We start from the raw sequence: 14,892 nt of genomic DNA, 5'->3' as shown, positions 1-14,892 counted from the left end.
TGATGTTACCTAGTTGGGTCATGAGACGTCTGTAAGACAACCACCAAGCTCAGAGGGCGCCAAGAACGTCACAGTTCAACCCTGAGCTGCAAATATTCTGTTATGATCACTGAATTATCTTTGCCAGGATAAATTCCACGTGCCGGAAGGAACTGGCAACAACTCAGTAATCGTAAGGTAGCCCGTTACCTTTCAAGAGGCTCCAGGTCTCTGCTTGAAGAGCCATTTTGAAAATCTCTGGCCTGCTTCTCATTGGAAGCAATGAGAAGGAAGTCCCACTTCCATCAGAACCACTTCCTAACTAGCATCCTTCGGGCGAAGATGCTTTGAGGATAATCCTTCCGGGCAGCCTTGTCAGGAGAATTGTGGCTGCCTTCCCCCCCCCCCCTCCAATATTTCACCCACGCAATCTTGTCCACTTCACTAGCTCCGATTCACGGACCTGATGCGGGAAAAGGCGGAGCTGAGGGAGCGCATGGAAGAACTGGAACACCACTGTATCCAGCTGTCCGGAGAAACGGACACCATAGGTAACGCTGACCCATCTGTCTGATTGTGTTGGCCGCTACTAAATCTTGTGTTATCACGGGGCCTTAGCCAACAGAATGAAATTCAGCGGTGAAAAAAGTAAGGTTCTACATTTAGGCAAGATATACATATATATATATAAAAAAACAAATGCACAGGTGTAGTACAGGTGGTGTCTGGCTCAATAGTAGCAACTGTGAGAGGGATCTTGGGAGTCCTAGTAGACAATCCCTTAAATAGGAGCCAGCCGTGTGCTGCAGCTGCCAGAAAAGCCAATGCAGTCCTAGGCTGCATTAACAGAGGGATAGAATCAAGATCAGGTGAAGTATTAATACCACTTTACAATGCCTTGGTACGGCCACACTTGGAATACGGCATCCAGTTTTGGTCAACACAATATTAAAAAAAAATGTTGAGACTCTGGAAAGAGTGCAGAGAAGAGCCACAAAGACGATTAGGGGAACTGGAGGCTAAAACATAAAAAGAACGGTTGCAGGAATTGAGTTCATCTAGTCTAGTAAAGAGAAGGACTAGAGGGGGCATGTGAGCAGTGTTCCAATATTTGAGGGGCTGGCAAAAAGAAGAGGGGGGGTCAAGCTATTCTCCAAAGCCCCTGAAGGCAGGACAAGAAGCAGTGGATGGAAACTGATCAAGGAGAGATTCAATCTAGAACTGAGGAGAAACTTCCTGACAGTGAGAACAATTAACCAATGGAACAACCTGTCTCCAGAAGCTGTGAATGCTCCAACACTGGAAGTTTTTAAGAAGAGACTGGACAGCCATTTGTATGAAATGGGATAGGGTTTCCTGCCTGAGCAGGGGGTTGGACTAGAAGACCTCCAAGGTCCTTTCCAACTCTGTTAAAAGATGAAGTTGGTATCAATGAAAGGAACCCCACAGTATCTTTGTTCTCCTAACCTTGCAGGCGAATACATCGCCCTGTACCAGAGTCAACGGGCAATTCTCAAACAGCGCCATCGGGAGAAAGAAGAATACATCAACCGGCTGGCTCAGGACAAGGAGGATATGAAGGTCAGCCCCAAATCCACTTTCCTGGCTGTTCCAAACAGGATTTGACCCTTTTAAGTCGGGCCCAGCCCAGGTGGGTCCTGGACTGGGTCCATTCCACCATTTGCAAAAACCCTTGGTCCTTATTTAAAGCATCGTGTCTTAGTTTTTGGGCTACGTACAATAACCTCTGGGGTGTCTTCTTTGAAGAGCTGGCCTGCTTAGGGCAGAAGTGAGTTCCTTTTAAGTTGTGTGACTGTGTGTATCTCTGGAGGTTCTCAGTCCTCCAGGACATGGTTGTGTTCCAAAGGTGCCTTTTTCAGGAGGCAACTGGACTTTTTTGTTTTTGAAGACGTTTCGCTTCTCATCCAAGAAGCTTCTTCAGCTCTGACTGGATGGTGGGGAATGGAAGGATTTATGTTCGTAGCAGACACAGGGCAGAAAACACCCGGCAGAAAGCACAGCTCCACAACGCAGCCTTTTCAGCGGTGCCAGGATGGCTTCACACCCATTTGCTCTACTCAGAGGACCCTCAGGATACAGTTAAACCTCCAAGCGGCCTCAACGACTCTCTAAAAGGATGCAAATGACCAGCTGTCTGCAAGGAGTATAAATCTTTCCGTTCCTCACCACCCAGTCAGAGCTCTGGGATGAGAAGCGAAACCTCTTCAAAGGAAAACAAGAAAGTCCAATTGTCTCGTGTGTGTGTGTGTGTGTGTGTGTGTGTGTGTGTGTGTGTCGTTGTGTATACTGTTGCTGTCTTTCTGCTCTTAGTCTGAATAAGAACAAAGACCCTCTGCTCCTTTCCCAAGTAGCTTTTCGAGTGACTTAGCTGGTGCCAAGAGAAACGGGACAGGCAGACAGACAGACAGACAGACAGACAGACGGTGAAGCTGAAGACTCATGAGGACTAGCCCCTTACAGCTTAGCTACAGGAAGTGGGGAAATGGGCTTTCCTCACGGTGGAGCAGGGTGGAGGAATCCTTTCGTGGGCGGCTGCTTTCCATTTTCCCCGTTAGGTCCTTTTTTTGTTGCAGATGAAGTTACTGGAGCTTCAGGAACTGGTCATGCGCTTGGTGAGCGAGCGTAACGACTGGTACACCAAATACAGGATGGCCACACAGACAAGGGACGACGGCGCCAAGGCGGACGGCGCCTTCGAATCGGACGCTTCCAAGGTGGCAGGTGAGAGGCAATAAACTGGGGAGGGGGGGAAGGATTCCTTTTAAGGGGCCATCCTGGTCAAGGCCCCATATCTGAATTCATGTCCCTCCCCTGCCTCACCCTGCCCTGTCGTTATGACCTGGCTGGGGAATTCTGGGAGTTGAAGTCCGCACATCTCAAAGCAGCTAAGGTTGAGAAGCACAACGTTAGGCCGTGCAGCTAATCCCCGACTTAACGAGAGTTCGTTCAGTGACCATTCAAAAGTTACGACTGGAAAAAAAAGGGGATTTACGAACCGTTTAACAGCAGTTAACAACCGTTGTGGCATCCTCCTGGTCGATATTCAGATGCTCGGCAGCTGGTTCGTATTTATGACGGTTGCAGGGTCCCTGGGGAGGTCACGCGGCCCCCCCTGGCAAGCTAAGTCAAGGGGAAGCGGGATTCACTGCAAAGCTGGGTTACTGAAAGAACAACTGCAGCGATTCGCTGGTGGGAATGGCCCTAAAAGCGGGGCAAAAGTCTCACTTAGCAACATCAATTCTGGCCGTACCTGTACAACACCGCTGAAGCCCCATTTCTCCCCCCTCCTTCCCATCCCCTTCTGCCTTCCAGACTTGAAAGAAGTGAGTCTGGCGGATGGGCCAGAACCGGACGCCGTAGCTTCCCGCTCCCGCCCGTCCCACAGCGACCCCGAGAGCCCCCAGCCCGCTCCTCATGACCCCACGGCCCAGCAGATCCTGCAGCTTCTCCGCGAAATCCAGAGCCCGCAGAACCGGATGGGATCCCCCTCGGAATCCCCCTGCATCCCCTTCTTCTATCGGGTGGATGAAAACGACGAAGTGAAGCTCCTGGTGTTGTAGCCAGGAAGGGACGTCGAGAGTTCCAGAGGGGGTCGTGTGGAGCGGGCTGGGCTGCCTCGTGGGCAGGCCCGGGTGGGCTAAGCTTTGTGGCGGATCCCACGGTCCTCCAGTAAAGCTCAAGAGGTTTCCGCCACCGTTAGTTCCTCCCATTCACAGCCTGTGAATTTGGATTCTCCCTACCGCAGTTGCTTCCGGCCTTCTTTAGATCGGATCTTTACGCTCTCCTTCCAAAATCTTCCCCTTTTTCTTGCCTGATCCCACGACCACCCCTCCTGGCCTTTCCACCCCCAAGGGTTAAGCTGGCTTTCGCCTTTCTTAGCCCAAACGCCGTCTCTTTCCCCTGCCCCAAATCCTCGTATTTCCGTTACAACATTCGAATGGGCTCTGGGTTCCTCTAAGCTGGACGGTTCGCAGGGGAGGGGTTAAAAGCTGCGTTTTTTTTTAAAAAAAAAAAACTGGATGTACCTTTGCATTTGAGGTGGTGGGTTTTATTTATTCTTTTTAAGAAATGCAGAAGCCGAGCTCAGATAAAAAAAGAACAGACTCACGGTTCGATTCCAGCTGTCTCTCTCTCTGTCTCTCACGGAATCTCTTTTCTCCTGGGTTTGGCCAAGGTTATTTCAACCGTCTAGGGATTTCTAAATATATTTTGATTGTTGTCGGTTTCCCTCCTCTCCATCCGTGAGCCCGTATGCGGGGGCTAGACGGAAGAATCCACTGGTGAGCGTGTAAAAGAAGTGGATCGGTTTGATTAAAGTTGGTGGTGACTTGGTGTGCTTGGCACAAATCCCGTTTTAGAAGGACAACGGCACGTGGGTTACAAAAAGGTTTGGGGTGGTGACTAGTGGCGTGGGTTTTTTTAGGTCAGATATTCTGCTCCCGGGGATGAGACCCCCGCAAAGTTGTGTTTTGCACAGGTTTTCCTTCCGGGACAGCTTGCTGGGAAAAAGTCGACCTAAAGCACAGAGGGAATTTCGAAAACCCAAAAAAAAAAAAAGCTTCCGCTCCAATTTTCTAGCAAAACCGCACGTTGACTCCCCACGTTCTCCCAGACTGTAAAGCAGTAGGAATTGGACCGCACAAAACGAGAACACCCGGAAAACTGGGACAGTCCCGATTTTCGGCCCGTCAGTGTTACTCATTCCCTCCGTGCTTTGGGTCAGGAGGCTGGTGGAAGTGGGGGCGCGAGCCGCTCTTGGCACAAGTGTACATATTGTATCTGTGTAACATTTTGTATATACCTTGAATAATAATAATTAAAAAAGAGAGAGAGAGAATAAGCCACTGTCGGCATTCTCTGGTTGCCGGAAGGCTACCCTCATAACCTTATATGATATTTAAAAAAAAATAACTTTAGTTGAGGTGGGAGGGGCAAAGCAGAGCAGGAATGTGATTTACTGTAGAATATTATTCCATATTTATTAGGTGTGGGGGTTTCCGGGGAAGGTGAAAAGCAAAGGAGGGGAAAAGCAAAGCCAAGAGCGCCAACTTTTTGCGTTCTGTGGCGGAGAGAAAATATATCCTGTTACAAAATTTGGTCTTTCTGAATAAATCTGTGTCCCTTCATTCGGCGTTGCACATTGTTCTTCTGCAAACCATCGGGGTGTGTGGGTGTTGTGTTGTTGTCTGCCAAACAAGCTTTTCGAGCACAGTCTGCTGACTTGCTGCAGATAATCCTCGACTTAACAGTTTGTTTAGTGCCCATTCGAAGTTACAACCGTTTTTCACAGTTACAACTGCAGCGTCCCCCATGGTCACGTGATCAAAATTCAGATGCTTAACAACTGAACTTATATTTATGACGGGTTGCAGTGTCGCTCGGGGTCATGTGATGCCCTTTTATATTCAAAGTTTTGTGGCTGACAAAGAATTAAAGGGAGATAGTATAGCTATTTCAAGCTCTTTAGCTCTCAACAGCTAGTCTTACCCCTCTGGGATTCGAACCTGGGCATATATATTATTGATTTTTTAACATAATCACCTTAATATTTTGTAAACAGCATATTGTCCGGGTTTATATTTAAAAAACAGTAACAATTAAGTTTTTATAATTCTATCGTCCACATAGTAGCTTTGCCTGATTTTCTCTTTTTCCATTAACATTCTCTTTTGCCAGCCTTGCATTAATACAATTCTTACTATTTGGATAAATAAACAATTAAATATAGACAATTTTTCTAACATTTCTGCAGATAATCACATCAGTGTAAAGCTCCTTTTCTAACTGATCGTCCCTCGTCATAGATCCTGTTTACAAAATTCTTGTTTAGGTTGGTTTTTCCCCGCAACGTTCAAAACATTCTTAACCGGTTGAGATTTTTCTCAAAGTTAATTACCCTTAAGTATTTAAGTCTTTTTCCTCATATAAGCCATCCCAACACTTTTACCTTTCTCATGACTTTAAAAAAAAAAGAGAGGAGCAAAAGAAATAAGAAGAGAGTATACTAGTTAAAATACATGTCCCTCTTAGCCTAATGTACATTTATATCCAGAATTTCCCCCCTCTTTTTAACCATATTGAAACATACGTTTAATCTTTTCATGTTCCATTTAATAAATCCAATTATCTAATCTTTTAGATCTGTTCAAAACATTTTTATCCATTAAAGTTTTCTCAAGATCAATTACAAGCAAAGTCACAATGAGGGAAGCTAGATTCATTTAACAAACAAATTACTAATTTATTTAACCTCAGGGATTCCCTTAACCACCAGGGTTGTAAAACGGGACAAAAATCACTGTAAAAAAAAATATCTCACTTAATGGAAATTTTAGGCTTGGTGGTCATAAGTTTAGAACTATCTGCATCTTTTAAAAAAAAATCACAGTGTGGGGGAGAAAAATGCTATTCATGCATTTTCCCAGCGTGCCCCACTTGGAGGTTTAAAGAACAGCCTGTTCCTTCAGTTGTGTTAAAGTTGTGAAATTACTTTCGTTGTGTGTTTGGCTGCTGTACGAGATGTAGCAAGACTTTTTCCCTCTGCCGTAGTTTTGGCTTCTGCTCTTTTTTTGGCAAAAGAACAATTGAGAAAGAAAATGTCGGTTTAACCGCTGAACTGTGAACTGAGCTAACCCCGAGTTGATTCAGGTTGATCCTCGATCTTTGCAGCTCTTTTCTCTTTGCCATCTGGCTCATGACATGTAGGTGATCCCCCATATTGCGTTCACACAACTGGCTTGGCCAACTTAAACCACTTTCTAAAGATAGTACGATGCCTTGCATCTGAAAAGCTGAAGTTAAAACTAACCGAGTTTGTCTTCTGGAACAAGCACGCCTGTTGCGTGAAAGACCACCGCACAGTGTGCTGCAAATCCAAGTTTAATAAATGAATGAAGTGTGTTAGATCCCTGACGTGTCTTGCAGCGAAGACTCCCCGTCAAATATGACATGCAAAAAGAACCGAGAGAGGATTTTATTGAAAGTATGACATCTCTCTGTTATACAGAAATAATTTATTTCAGCCAGTAAACAAAAGATGACAGATCACACTTGGCATTACAAGTACTACCAGGACTGCAAAAAATCACCCACGATTTGGGTTACACTACATTTTTATTAGGTATGTGTGTGCGTTTGTGTGACACACACACATATACACAAACACACATCCTTCCTACTCAAGTATTTGCTATAATCAACAGTGGAGGCATTTAAAGGCTTTAAAACATCTGGACACCATATAGATTTAGATCTTTATATATATATATATATTTATATAGATATTTATAGATATTTATATAACAGTAAAGATGTGTTTCATTACTACAATATAACTCATTGGCTTTGTTTAAAGTTCCTTTTAAGCAACAAGGAAGAAGGAAAAAAAGGGGTGGGGCAAAAAAAGTCACTAGAGTTGTATCTGATATGTGCAAGCCACAAGCTACGACAACAAAGCTGTGGTTTTTTCGTTTTTTTTTTTTTTTTAAAGATGTGCATTCGATCATTCCAGGACAGGACAGCTAAGAGGCAGATAAAGGACGGATGATCAGGGTTATATGTCAAACGATGCCTTGGGACTCTCCGGACGAGAAGAACTAGCTTTGCTAGGCCGGCTGGAATTTAAAAGAAAAAAAGACAAGGGGAACAAAAGAAGAAGGAGAGGATAGGGGGAGGAATAAAAGAATTGAAACAATAGTTAAAACACAGAAAGGAACAGACATCAAAACTCAACTCAAAACCACTTGGATCGAGGAACGTAAAGTGGAAACAGGGTTGACTTAAAAGTGGCTGGCTTTTGGAGAGACAGGAAAATGGCAGACTTTGTTTTTTCCATATTTATTCCTAAATGGGTCACAGAGCCGGTGCCGAAGGATGTCCAACTTGGCATTGAAAATGTCCTCTTTTTTTGTCTCTAATGAAATACGTATGGCCTGCATGCAAGGAAGCAAGTGGAATCACCAAAATACTCAAGACATCAACACATTTTTGAAGAGGTCCTTGATTTTTTTTTTTTTTGATTTTGTTTTTGTCAGAAGCAAAGCTCATAAAACATTTACACCACAAAATCTCCCTCTTTTTTTTCTTTTTCTTTTTTTTGGGGGGAAATATCAGCTGGTTCGCTCTGGCTGAGGAGGAACTAGATTAAGCTTCGGTCTCTTAATCGGACGTTCTCTGTAAGAGGTCATGTCAGAAAGCTAGCTGAAGCCACCAAGTCTCTGAGCTCCTTGTTGGGTCTCTCCAAGAATGGAGGGTGACCTCTGAACGTTTCAATCCATCCGATAAGATCCTCCGGAAGTCTGCACCATCCAGGAAGCCCTCCCTGGCCACCAAACCAGTTGGCCCTGCTTGAAAAAAAAAGGGATCGGGCCCCCACGGCTGCACCTTGAATCAATCCCACTTCTCAAGAACATGAAAGCATTCCAGTCCAGGTTCTCCAGCCCAGTGTGGTCCTCCTCAAAGAGTTTCCAGCACAAGACCCAAATGTTTCTGTCTTTACTACAGTAAAGGGACAAAATGGACTACGTTGCTACGGATTAGGGCTACAGTTGACCCAGGCAGGCAGGATACCAAACCCAAGACGACTTGGGTACGTTGAGGCACGGATGCTCCTGTAAGTCTACACTCCGGAGAACTCAACGGCATTCACAATTCATGCCCTTCAACTAGGACTACTCTAGGCTCACAAGCAATACGGACGCACAAAAGAAGACAAAGTGGTCAATCACTAAACGAGCATTTTTTTTTTTTTGAAACCACGTGGAGGAAGGGGCAGAGGAGCCGAGGAGATGCCTCGGGCAGATTCTGGATTGACAGAGTAGAGGGAAACCCAGGCAGGGGGAACTTGTCACCAGCTGTCTACAGGCCTTGGGTTATAAATCTAAGAGGGAAGATTCAGCTGATCGGATTAATGTGGCTCGTGTAGGTGAAGCGGGACCCTTGCGGCTGTGAAGGCAGAAGAGATAAAAGAAAGCAAGAAGAGAAACACACAGACGGAGATTAGCATGGTGGCTAACTGCAATTGGTCATGCTTCTCACCACCTCACCTCGGCCAGGACCACAGATGTCCGGAACAGCAGCCATTCACCAGCTTTTTCACCCCTTTTCCCATCCAAATTGCTGATTAAAGAAGTTCTAGTGACTAGTGGATGGAATCCGAGGGTCGGTGTTCTACTAGACAGAATCCATCCAGGACTTTCCCAGGTCCCACCACGTGGAAGGTGGTCCTGGCACCTAGATGACTGTTGAGAAGCATGAAGCACAACTATGGCAATGTTGTTTGTCCAAGCGCATGAAGAAAAATGTTATTTGAAATGAAGGTGCCCTTTGTGAAGGGCTGCTTTTGAAGTTGGCAGTTAGTCATCAACCTGGGCACTTGGTGCAACGTGATTGCTGGTCTGCACCTTCTAGGGGTTTTGCCCATTCATAGACCCCTTAGTCCCAAATGGCATCCCCCACACCGTCTTCCATCCTTCCTGGATGTGAGGATCCCTCCAGGGGGGTGGATGAGGTGAGGTCTTTCCTGGAGAGAAGCAACCATTGAGTGATGCTTTCAACTCGGCTACAATTTGACTGGATTTACTAGTGGATTGGATTTGAGGTGAATGCTAACTAAGTATAATTTAAAAAAAAAAAGTAATTGTGGAAGAAAGTTAAGGATATCTGACTGAACAAATCTAGACCACCATCTCTGAAGGCCTCCAAGGACATCTTCATTAACAAGGTGCCTCTGTCACCAACTAACTGGGGTTCCAAGAACATCATGGCTATGAGCATGTAATTTTCATGGCCATAATATGAAAGGGTCTTCTGGTGTATTTTTCAACTTCCCAGCCTAGGCTACTACCTTGGTCTTCTAAGATCAACCAAGGTTGGCTAGGTGCTGTGGCCTTCGTGAGCTCTTCTGGTCCATCAACCTCAATTTATTTTGGGAGATGACAAATGGATTACATTTATTGGCTAAACAAGAACTTATCCTATCAGCTACTTCTTCCAATGAAGCTCCGTTGACTTGTAGGAGAGACCATGTGGCCTTTTCCAAGTCATCTCAAATTAATTTTCTCAGGGTGTCCTGCAACCTTCGGTGGTTTTGAAGAGCAGGTCCCAAAAAAGGGCAGCAGCTGAGCCTCTTCAGAAAGGCCAGCTCTTGTAAGTAGTACAACAAAATCTGGGAAGCCGTGCCTGAATTGAATTGGATGGACTAGAAGCCAGGAAGTTACCGTGACTTAAAAGACCCTTTCAAAGAATTGCCAACTTTCATCTATTGGTGGGTTGCCATGTTGCCAGTTGGGCTACAAGCCTCTGTTGTAGGATAAGGAGGGATCTAACCACAGGTGTGGACTGGTGGAATGAGATATATTGGAGATGAATGTGCCCACCCATATACCATTGGCCTCCCCCTGGTTTTCTGTTTACACAAGGACAAGATCTCACATCCCATTAAGGTCTGGAGTCCACCTCATAGAAGTTGGGCTTCTTAAAGTAGACTTTTTCAGCATTTCTGTGAAGGGTTTTTTTATTATTATTCCAAGCCCACTGCTTCCTTATCCAATCTCTCTGTCTGTCTCTCTCTGTTTTTATTAGGAACTTTTTAGAGAAAAAAAATCAAAAGCAAATGCTGGTGTCCTCTCACATCACATTATTCATCATCCAGTTGTTCCCGTTGGAGAACTTTTAAAAGGAAGCAAGTGTATTAAAGACTTGTGCTTATTGGGGAAGGGGGGAGGAGAATCAAGGTAAATTCCTTCTTGTTGTAATTTTTTTTTTTTTTTTTTTTTTGCACATAGATGTGTACAGACACATACTCTCTCTCACACACGCAAAGATTGGGCAAGGACTTGGCAATCTAAAAATGTCCAGGAGAGGAACACATTCATGCAACTGTAAGCAGAAATACACAACGCATCACATTTATGCTGGTCATAAATGTTGACTTTCTTGGCTGCAAATGCTACAACTGTTGGCTGATTGTCCGTATTCATTTTTCAGTGCTTTGGACCTCCAAATCGTAGAAAGTAGGAGCTTACGTTCATCCAGATGTTGATGGACTATGGTTCTTAGAAGCTCCAGCCAGTCAAACAGATAACAGGGCATGTTAGGAGCTGGAACTTACCAATAATCTGGAATAATTCTGTTTCTTAACTGTTGGACTTTTGACAGGGAAAAGCTGCAACAAAGGTTTGATACTCGGCATCAACGAACCGCATTACAAAAAAGGACCGCTCTCAAGAGCTTGGAATCTTCCAACTGCTCTAGCTTAATTTTGTAGAATTTTATAGGGCCTATTCAAGGTCTTCCCACCATCTGTGTTTCCCTCAGATTGTGGGAAGGGTGCCTGAAACTGTTTGAGGGTGCTAGGATGGGGTGTTTGCAGAAAAAGAGAATAGATGCAGAATTGGGGCAGGCTCTATAGTGGAGGAAAGGAGATTGGGTATAGATGTCAGAAGAAAAGTCATGAGGGGAACTGACGCTGGAGGCATTGTCTATGCCTTCTGTGGGATGAATGGGGGTGATGGGATATACAACTGGGCAGCACCTGATTTGGGAAAGCTAAGCTAGCATTGAGCCCTTAGGGTAGTGACACTTTGTCATCTGCCAGTCCTCCCTCTCTGGAGTTCGTGGGGTTCAACTGGCCATCTTCTTGTCCTATATAATATTGCCACACCACTGATGCTGAAGACATGATAAACTTCAGTGTTTTAGAGATGAGAAGATACACAGGAACGGCAAAGGACGCTACGGTTCTAAAGTTCTCCCTCAAAGTGGCCTTCAAAGGGTGAGATGATGGCTCTCCATCCTCCTTAAAAAGAGAAGTTGAGAGTCAAGCTGCCCTAGGGTGCCATCGCCTAAGGAATGTTTTTCTACCAATGTCAATAAAACACACATCCATAGCCCATTGTTGCTAATCTACTGGAATCTGGGGGCACATTAGGAGATGAACGCTGGGAATGACTATATACAAACATGAGAATACACACCAGGAATCAAAGTTGTAGGGACCTGGGTTGCAGTTTTGTGCTTGGGACTCCAGAAAGCAATATTTCAGGCTGAGACCACAATGAGTGGATCAAAGTTGGGACTTTCACCCATGTTTACAGGAATGGACAATGGAAAAGACTTCTCTGTGTCCCTACAAATGATGTCTTGGCTACTGAAGATTTTTCCCCGGTTCTCCAATAGCCAAGAGGTTTGTAGGCCAGATGGAGAAAACAAGGGCATCCCAGACAGACCCCCATACTGGTCTAGGAGAGGCGAGTGGCAGAAGGGTGAGAGGGAACGAGATGGAGAGGCAATGGGGCGAGGAGACAGAAAGGTTAAACCACACCGACTCGTGCATCAGCGGAGGCCGGGGTGAATACAGCGAAGAACGTACCGGTCTCGGCCAGTCCTCAAGGGTCAGTGATAGTGATTCTGAAAAGACAACATGAGAGCAACAGGGCAGTTCAGACACTGAGGCAGAAGGGTTGGCAGCTTGGGAAAAAAACGCATGGGCTTGTGGACCCCCATACAGAGGCTGGTGAGAAGAAGCAAGGTGCAGCCCGTGCTGGCACTCACCCCAAGCACACAGAAGAAAAGCAGGTAGAAGTCAGAAGACACAGCTATAAACCACTGTGCAGCGGACACAGAAAGAGACAAGGGGTTCCATGCGGCCATTTGGACTCACACTACCCGGGAGCACATAAACAGTGGACACCCAGGCCAAGAAGAGGTTATCAGCAGTTGGTTTGGACTGGGGTAAATGCACACCTGCATACTGCAACACTGCTTGACAAAAGCCTCATCACCGTCAAGAAAATGAGGTCTCTTACTGTGGCCCCCAATTTGGTGTCTGCTCGGCATTGGGATGACAACTTACAAAACCCAATGCAATCTGAGGGCCCTGATTCTGTAGACGGGGTCTACCCTAGGGCATGTGAGGGCAGGAAGATGCCTTCAAAATACTCATCCCAAGTATTCCAAAATAGGAAGGTAGAATAATCCTGGATACAGACAGATTCACACACACACAGAGACTGCAACGTTTGATGTGCTTCTTCTCAATCCCATTCCAGGCACCATTTTTTCCTCCCAACGGGAAGAAAAAGAACCGGGGGGAGAGAGAAAGAAGGACAAACAATGACAAAATGAGGATGGTGGACTCCTGGCAAGAGGACAATGCCATCTGGCAAGGGTGGACCAACTTAATTCTATATACAAGAGATGGCCTAAGGAGCCTTGGTGTGCCATCTCAGGTGTTAGGTTATGGTGGGGGAAGGAATTATAGGAAAGGAATTAAAAGTGGGAGTTGAGGGAGAGAGAGAGAGAGAGAGAGAGATTCTGCACCCACTTGATTTGGGAGATCAATCTTAGAGGTGAATTTGTTTTTGTAGATCCCTTGTGAGATATAGTAGACCACAACCTCTACTGAAGGATTCCACCTGAGAAAGGCTAATGTCAACAGTCATGGATCCAACTCTACTTCTCATGAAATGGCCTACCTTGGGGATATGTTTAAGGGGAACCCAATCTCTTGGTGACTAGCTGCACACAGTTACCTCTTGAAGGTTGTTCTACATATCTTACAAGGAGTGATTTGACCCATTTGGACAAAAAAAAAAAAAAAAAATGGGAGGGGAGCTGCAAATTCTTTTTCTGTAGCAGCTGGAATGTAGAGTTAGGTTCCAGAAACATCTGTACAGTGCAAACCAGGAAGGAGCCACAGAGTGATTCCCTACATCTCTTTCGTGGTACGTGGGAGAACTCGGATGAGGATCAAGCTAACGGCAACTTCTGACATGTGACTCAAACTTTCATGGGGCTATGGAATGGGGCAGTAGGTTTATGACTCTGAAGGGAGAGGGAGACCTGTTGATTTCAGGCCCCCCCCCCCGGAGTCTCCTGCCTGTATATAGAATATATAAACTGAATGAAGGAATGGACAACAGGGTAGAGAAATTGAAGAATGGAAACAGACTCTGGAGAGGACGGATACTGAAATTCAGCCCAAATGGAAGTAAAGGATCATCCACAAGAAATGGGGGAGGGTGGGATGGGGGGGGGAAGGAAAGGAACCAGAAGATGGGATGAGATGGAGGAAAAATTAAAACAAGGCTTGCGCAGAAATAGCAGGACATGCAGACAAACAGACGGACAGATGGCAAGCTGGTTAAAAGAAGAAAGGGATAGAATAATCCCCTGCGCATCTGGAAAACAAGGCAGTAAGTGGGAATGCTGTGGATCGAAACAACCATTGGCACAACACAACGCGGCTTGTTTGGCAGGGAGCACAGATAGCATAAACCAGCATCCTGCACCGTTTCTAATTCATCCCCTCCTGTGCTGTGGGACATCAGGTGGTCTAAGATCTGAGTAGTGATGGATGGACAGAGCCTTCCCGTCTGATCCACACCCTCCCGTGGAAATATATATATGTATTTAGCAGAAAACTTGGAAAGACAGTTTTGCAAACGTTGCCGAGTTTTTCTACCTCTGCAAAGCCAGCAGGAGTCTTAAATTTAAAGTTGAAAGCAGAGGTGGTCCTTATTTTGCCGCTTCCTTGTTTAGTGAGCATTCACAGTTACAACAGGGGTGCAAAAATAACTTTGCCACCGGCCCTCACATTTAAGGAAATTAAAATCTGGTGACAAGAGCAGTTGGGGGGGTCCAACTTAGTGACAGCTTCGTTGCCAGCCCCAACTCTGGTCACTAAAGGAGGACTCCTTCTTGTCTTCATACATGTGATAAAGAAGCAGCACTCAGAAAGATGTGCCTCCGGGAGATAATCCAAAACTTTGTAAGGTGAGCCAGAGAGGAAAAGGGAAACAGGAAATTTTAATTTTTGAAGCAGTGCCTTCGTTCTCTCGGCTTTTCTAAGATCGCATAAGCATCGGAAGTGTTTACAAATCCTGGAGAATC

General features: G+C 45.4%; 2 protein-coding genes across 21 annotated transcripts in view; one reads left to right on the top strand and one right to left on the bottom strand.

Moving 5' to 3' along the window:
• Positions 1 to 5,126, top strand: part of GOLGA2 (golgin A2) — a 29,408-nt gene extending 24,282 nt beyond the window's left edge. For 4 of the 6 annotated variants that reach the window (XM_039321595.1, XM_039321593.1, XM_039321594.1 and 1 more), the window contains 4 exons: positions 428 to 530; positions 1,454 to 1,560; positions 2,556 to 2,721; positions 3,313 to 5,126. In XM_039321595.1, coding sequence (XP_039177529.1) covers positions 428 to 530; positions 1,454 to 1,560; positions 2,556 to 2,721; positions 3,313 to 3,560 — 624 coding nt within the window. In that variant the 3' untranslated portion in view covers positions 3,561 to 5,126. The remainder of the gene's footprint in view (positions 1 to 427; positions 531 to 1,453; positions 1,561 to 2,555; positions 2,722 to 3,312) is intronic. The other 2 variants (XM_039321597.1, XM_039321592.1) reach the window with 2 other exon arrangements.
• A 1,831-nt stretch (positions 5,127 to 6,957) lies between these two features.
• Positions 6,958 to 14,892, bottom strand: part of DNM1 (dynamin 1) — a 64,966-nt gene continuing 57,031 nt past the window's right edge. For 7 of the 15 annotated variants that reach the window (XR_005553964.1, XM_039321598.1, XM_039321605.1 and 4 more), the window contains one exon: positions 6,958 to 8,943. Coding sequence is in view for 11 of the 15 variants with exons in the window: in XM_039321598.1 (XP_039177532.1) it covers positions 8,871 to 8,943 (73 nt within the window). In the remaining 4 variants the exon portion in view is untranslated. Of the gene's footprint in view, positions 8,944 to 12,370; positions 12,409 to 14,892 lie in introns of all 15 variants that reach the window. The other 8 variants (XR_005553963.1, XM_039321607.1, XM_039321608.1 and 5 more) reach the window with 4 other exon arrangements.

Source organism: Crotalus tigris, unplaced genomic scaffold (genome assembly GCF_016545835.1).
Source record: "Crotalus tigris isolate CLP2741 ecotype Arizona unplaced genomic scaffold, ASM1654583v1 scf7180000023746.1698619, whole genome shotgun sequence".
Taxonomy (NCBI): Eukaryota; Metazoa; Chordata; class Lepidosauria; order Squamata; family Viperidae; genus Crotalus; species Crotalus tigris.
The sequence above is the reverse complement of the archived record's forward strand: the minus strand, read 5'-3'. Positions and strand labels throughout refer to the sequence as shown.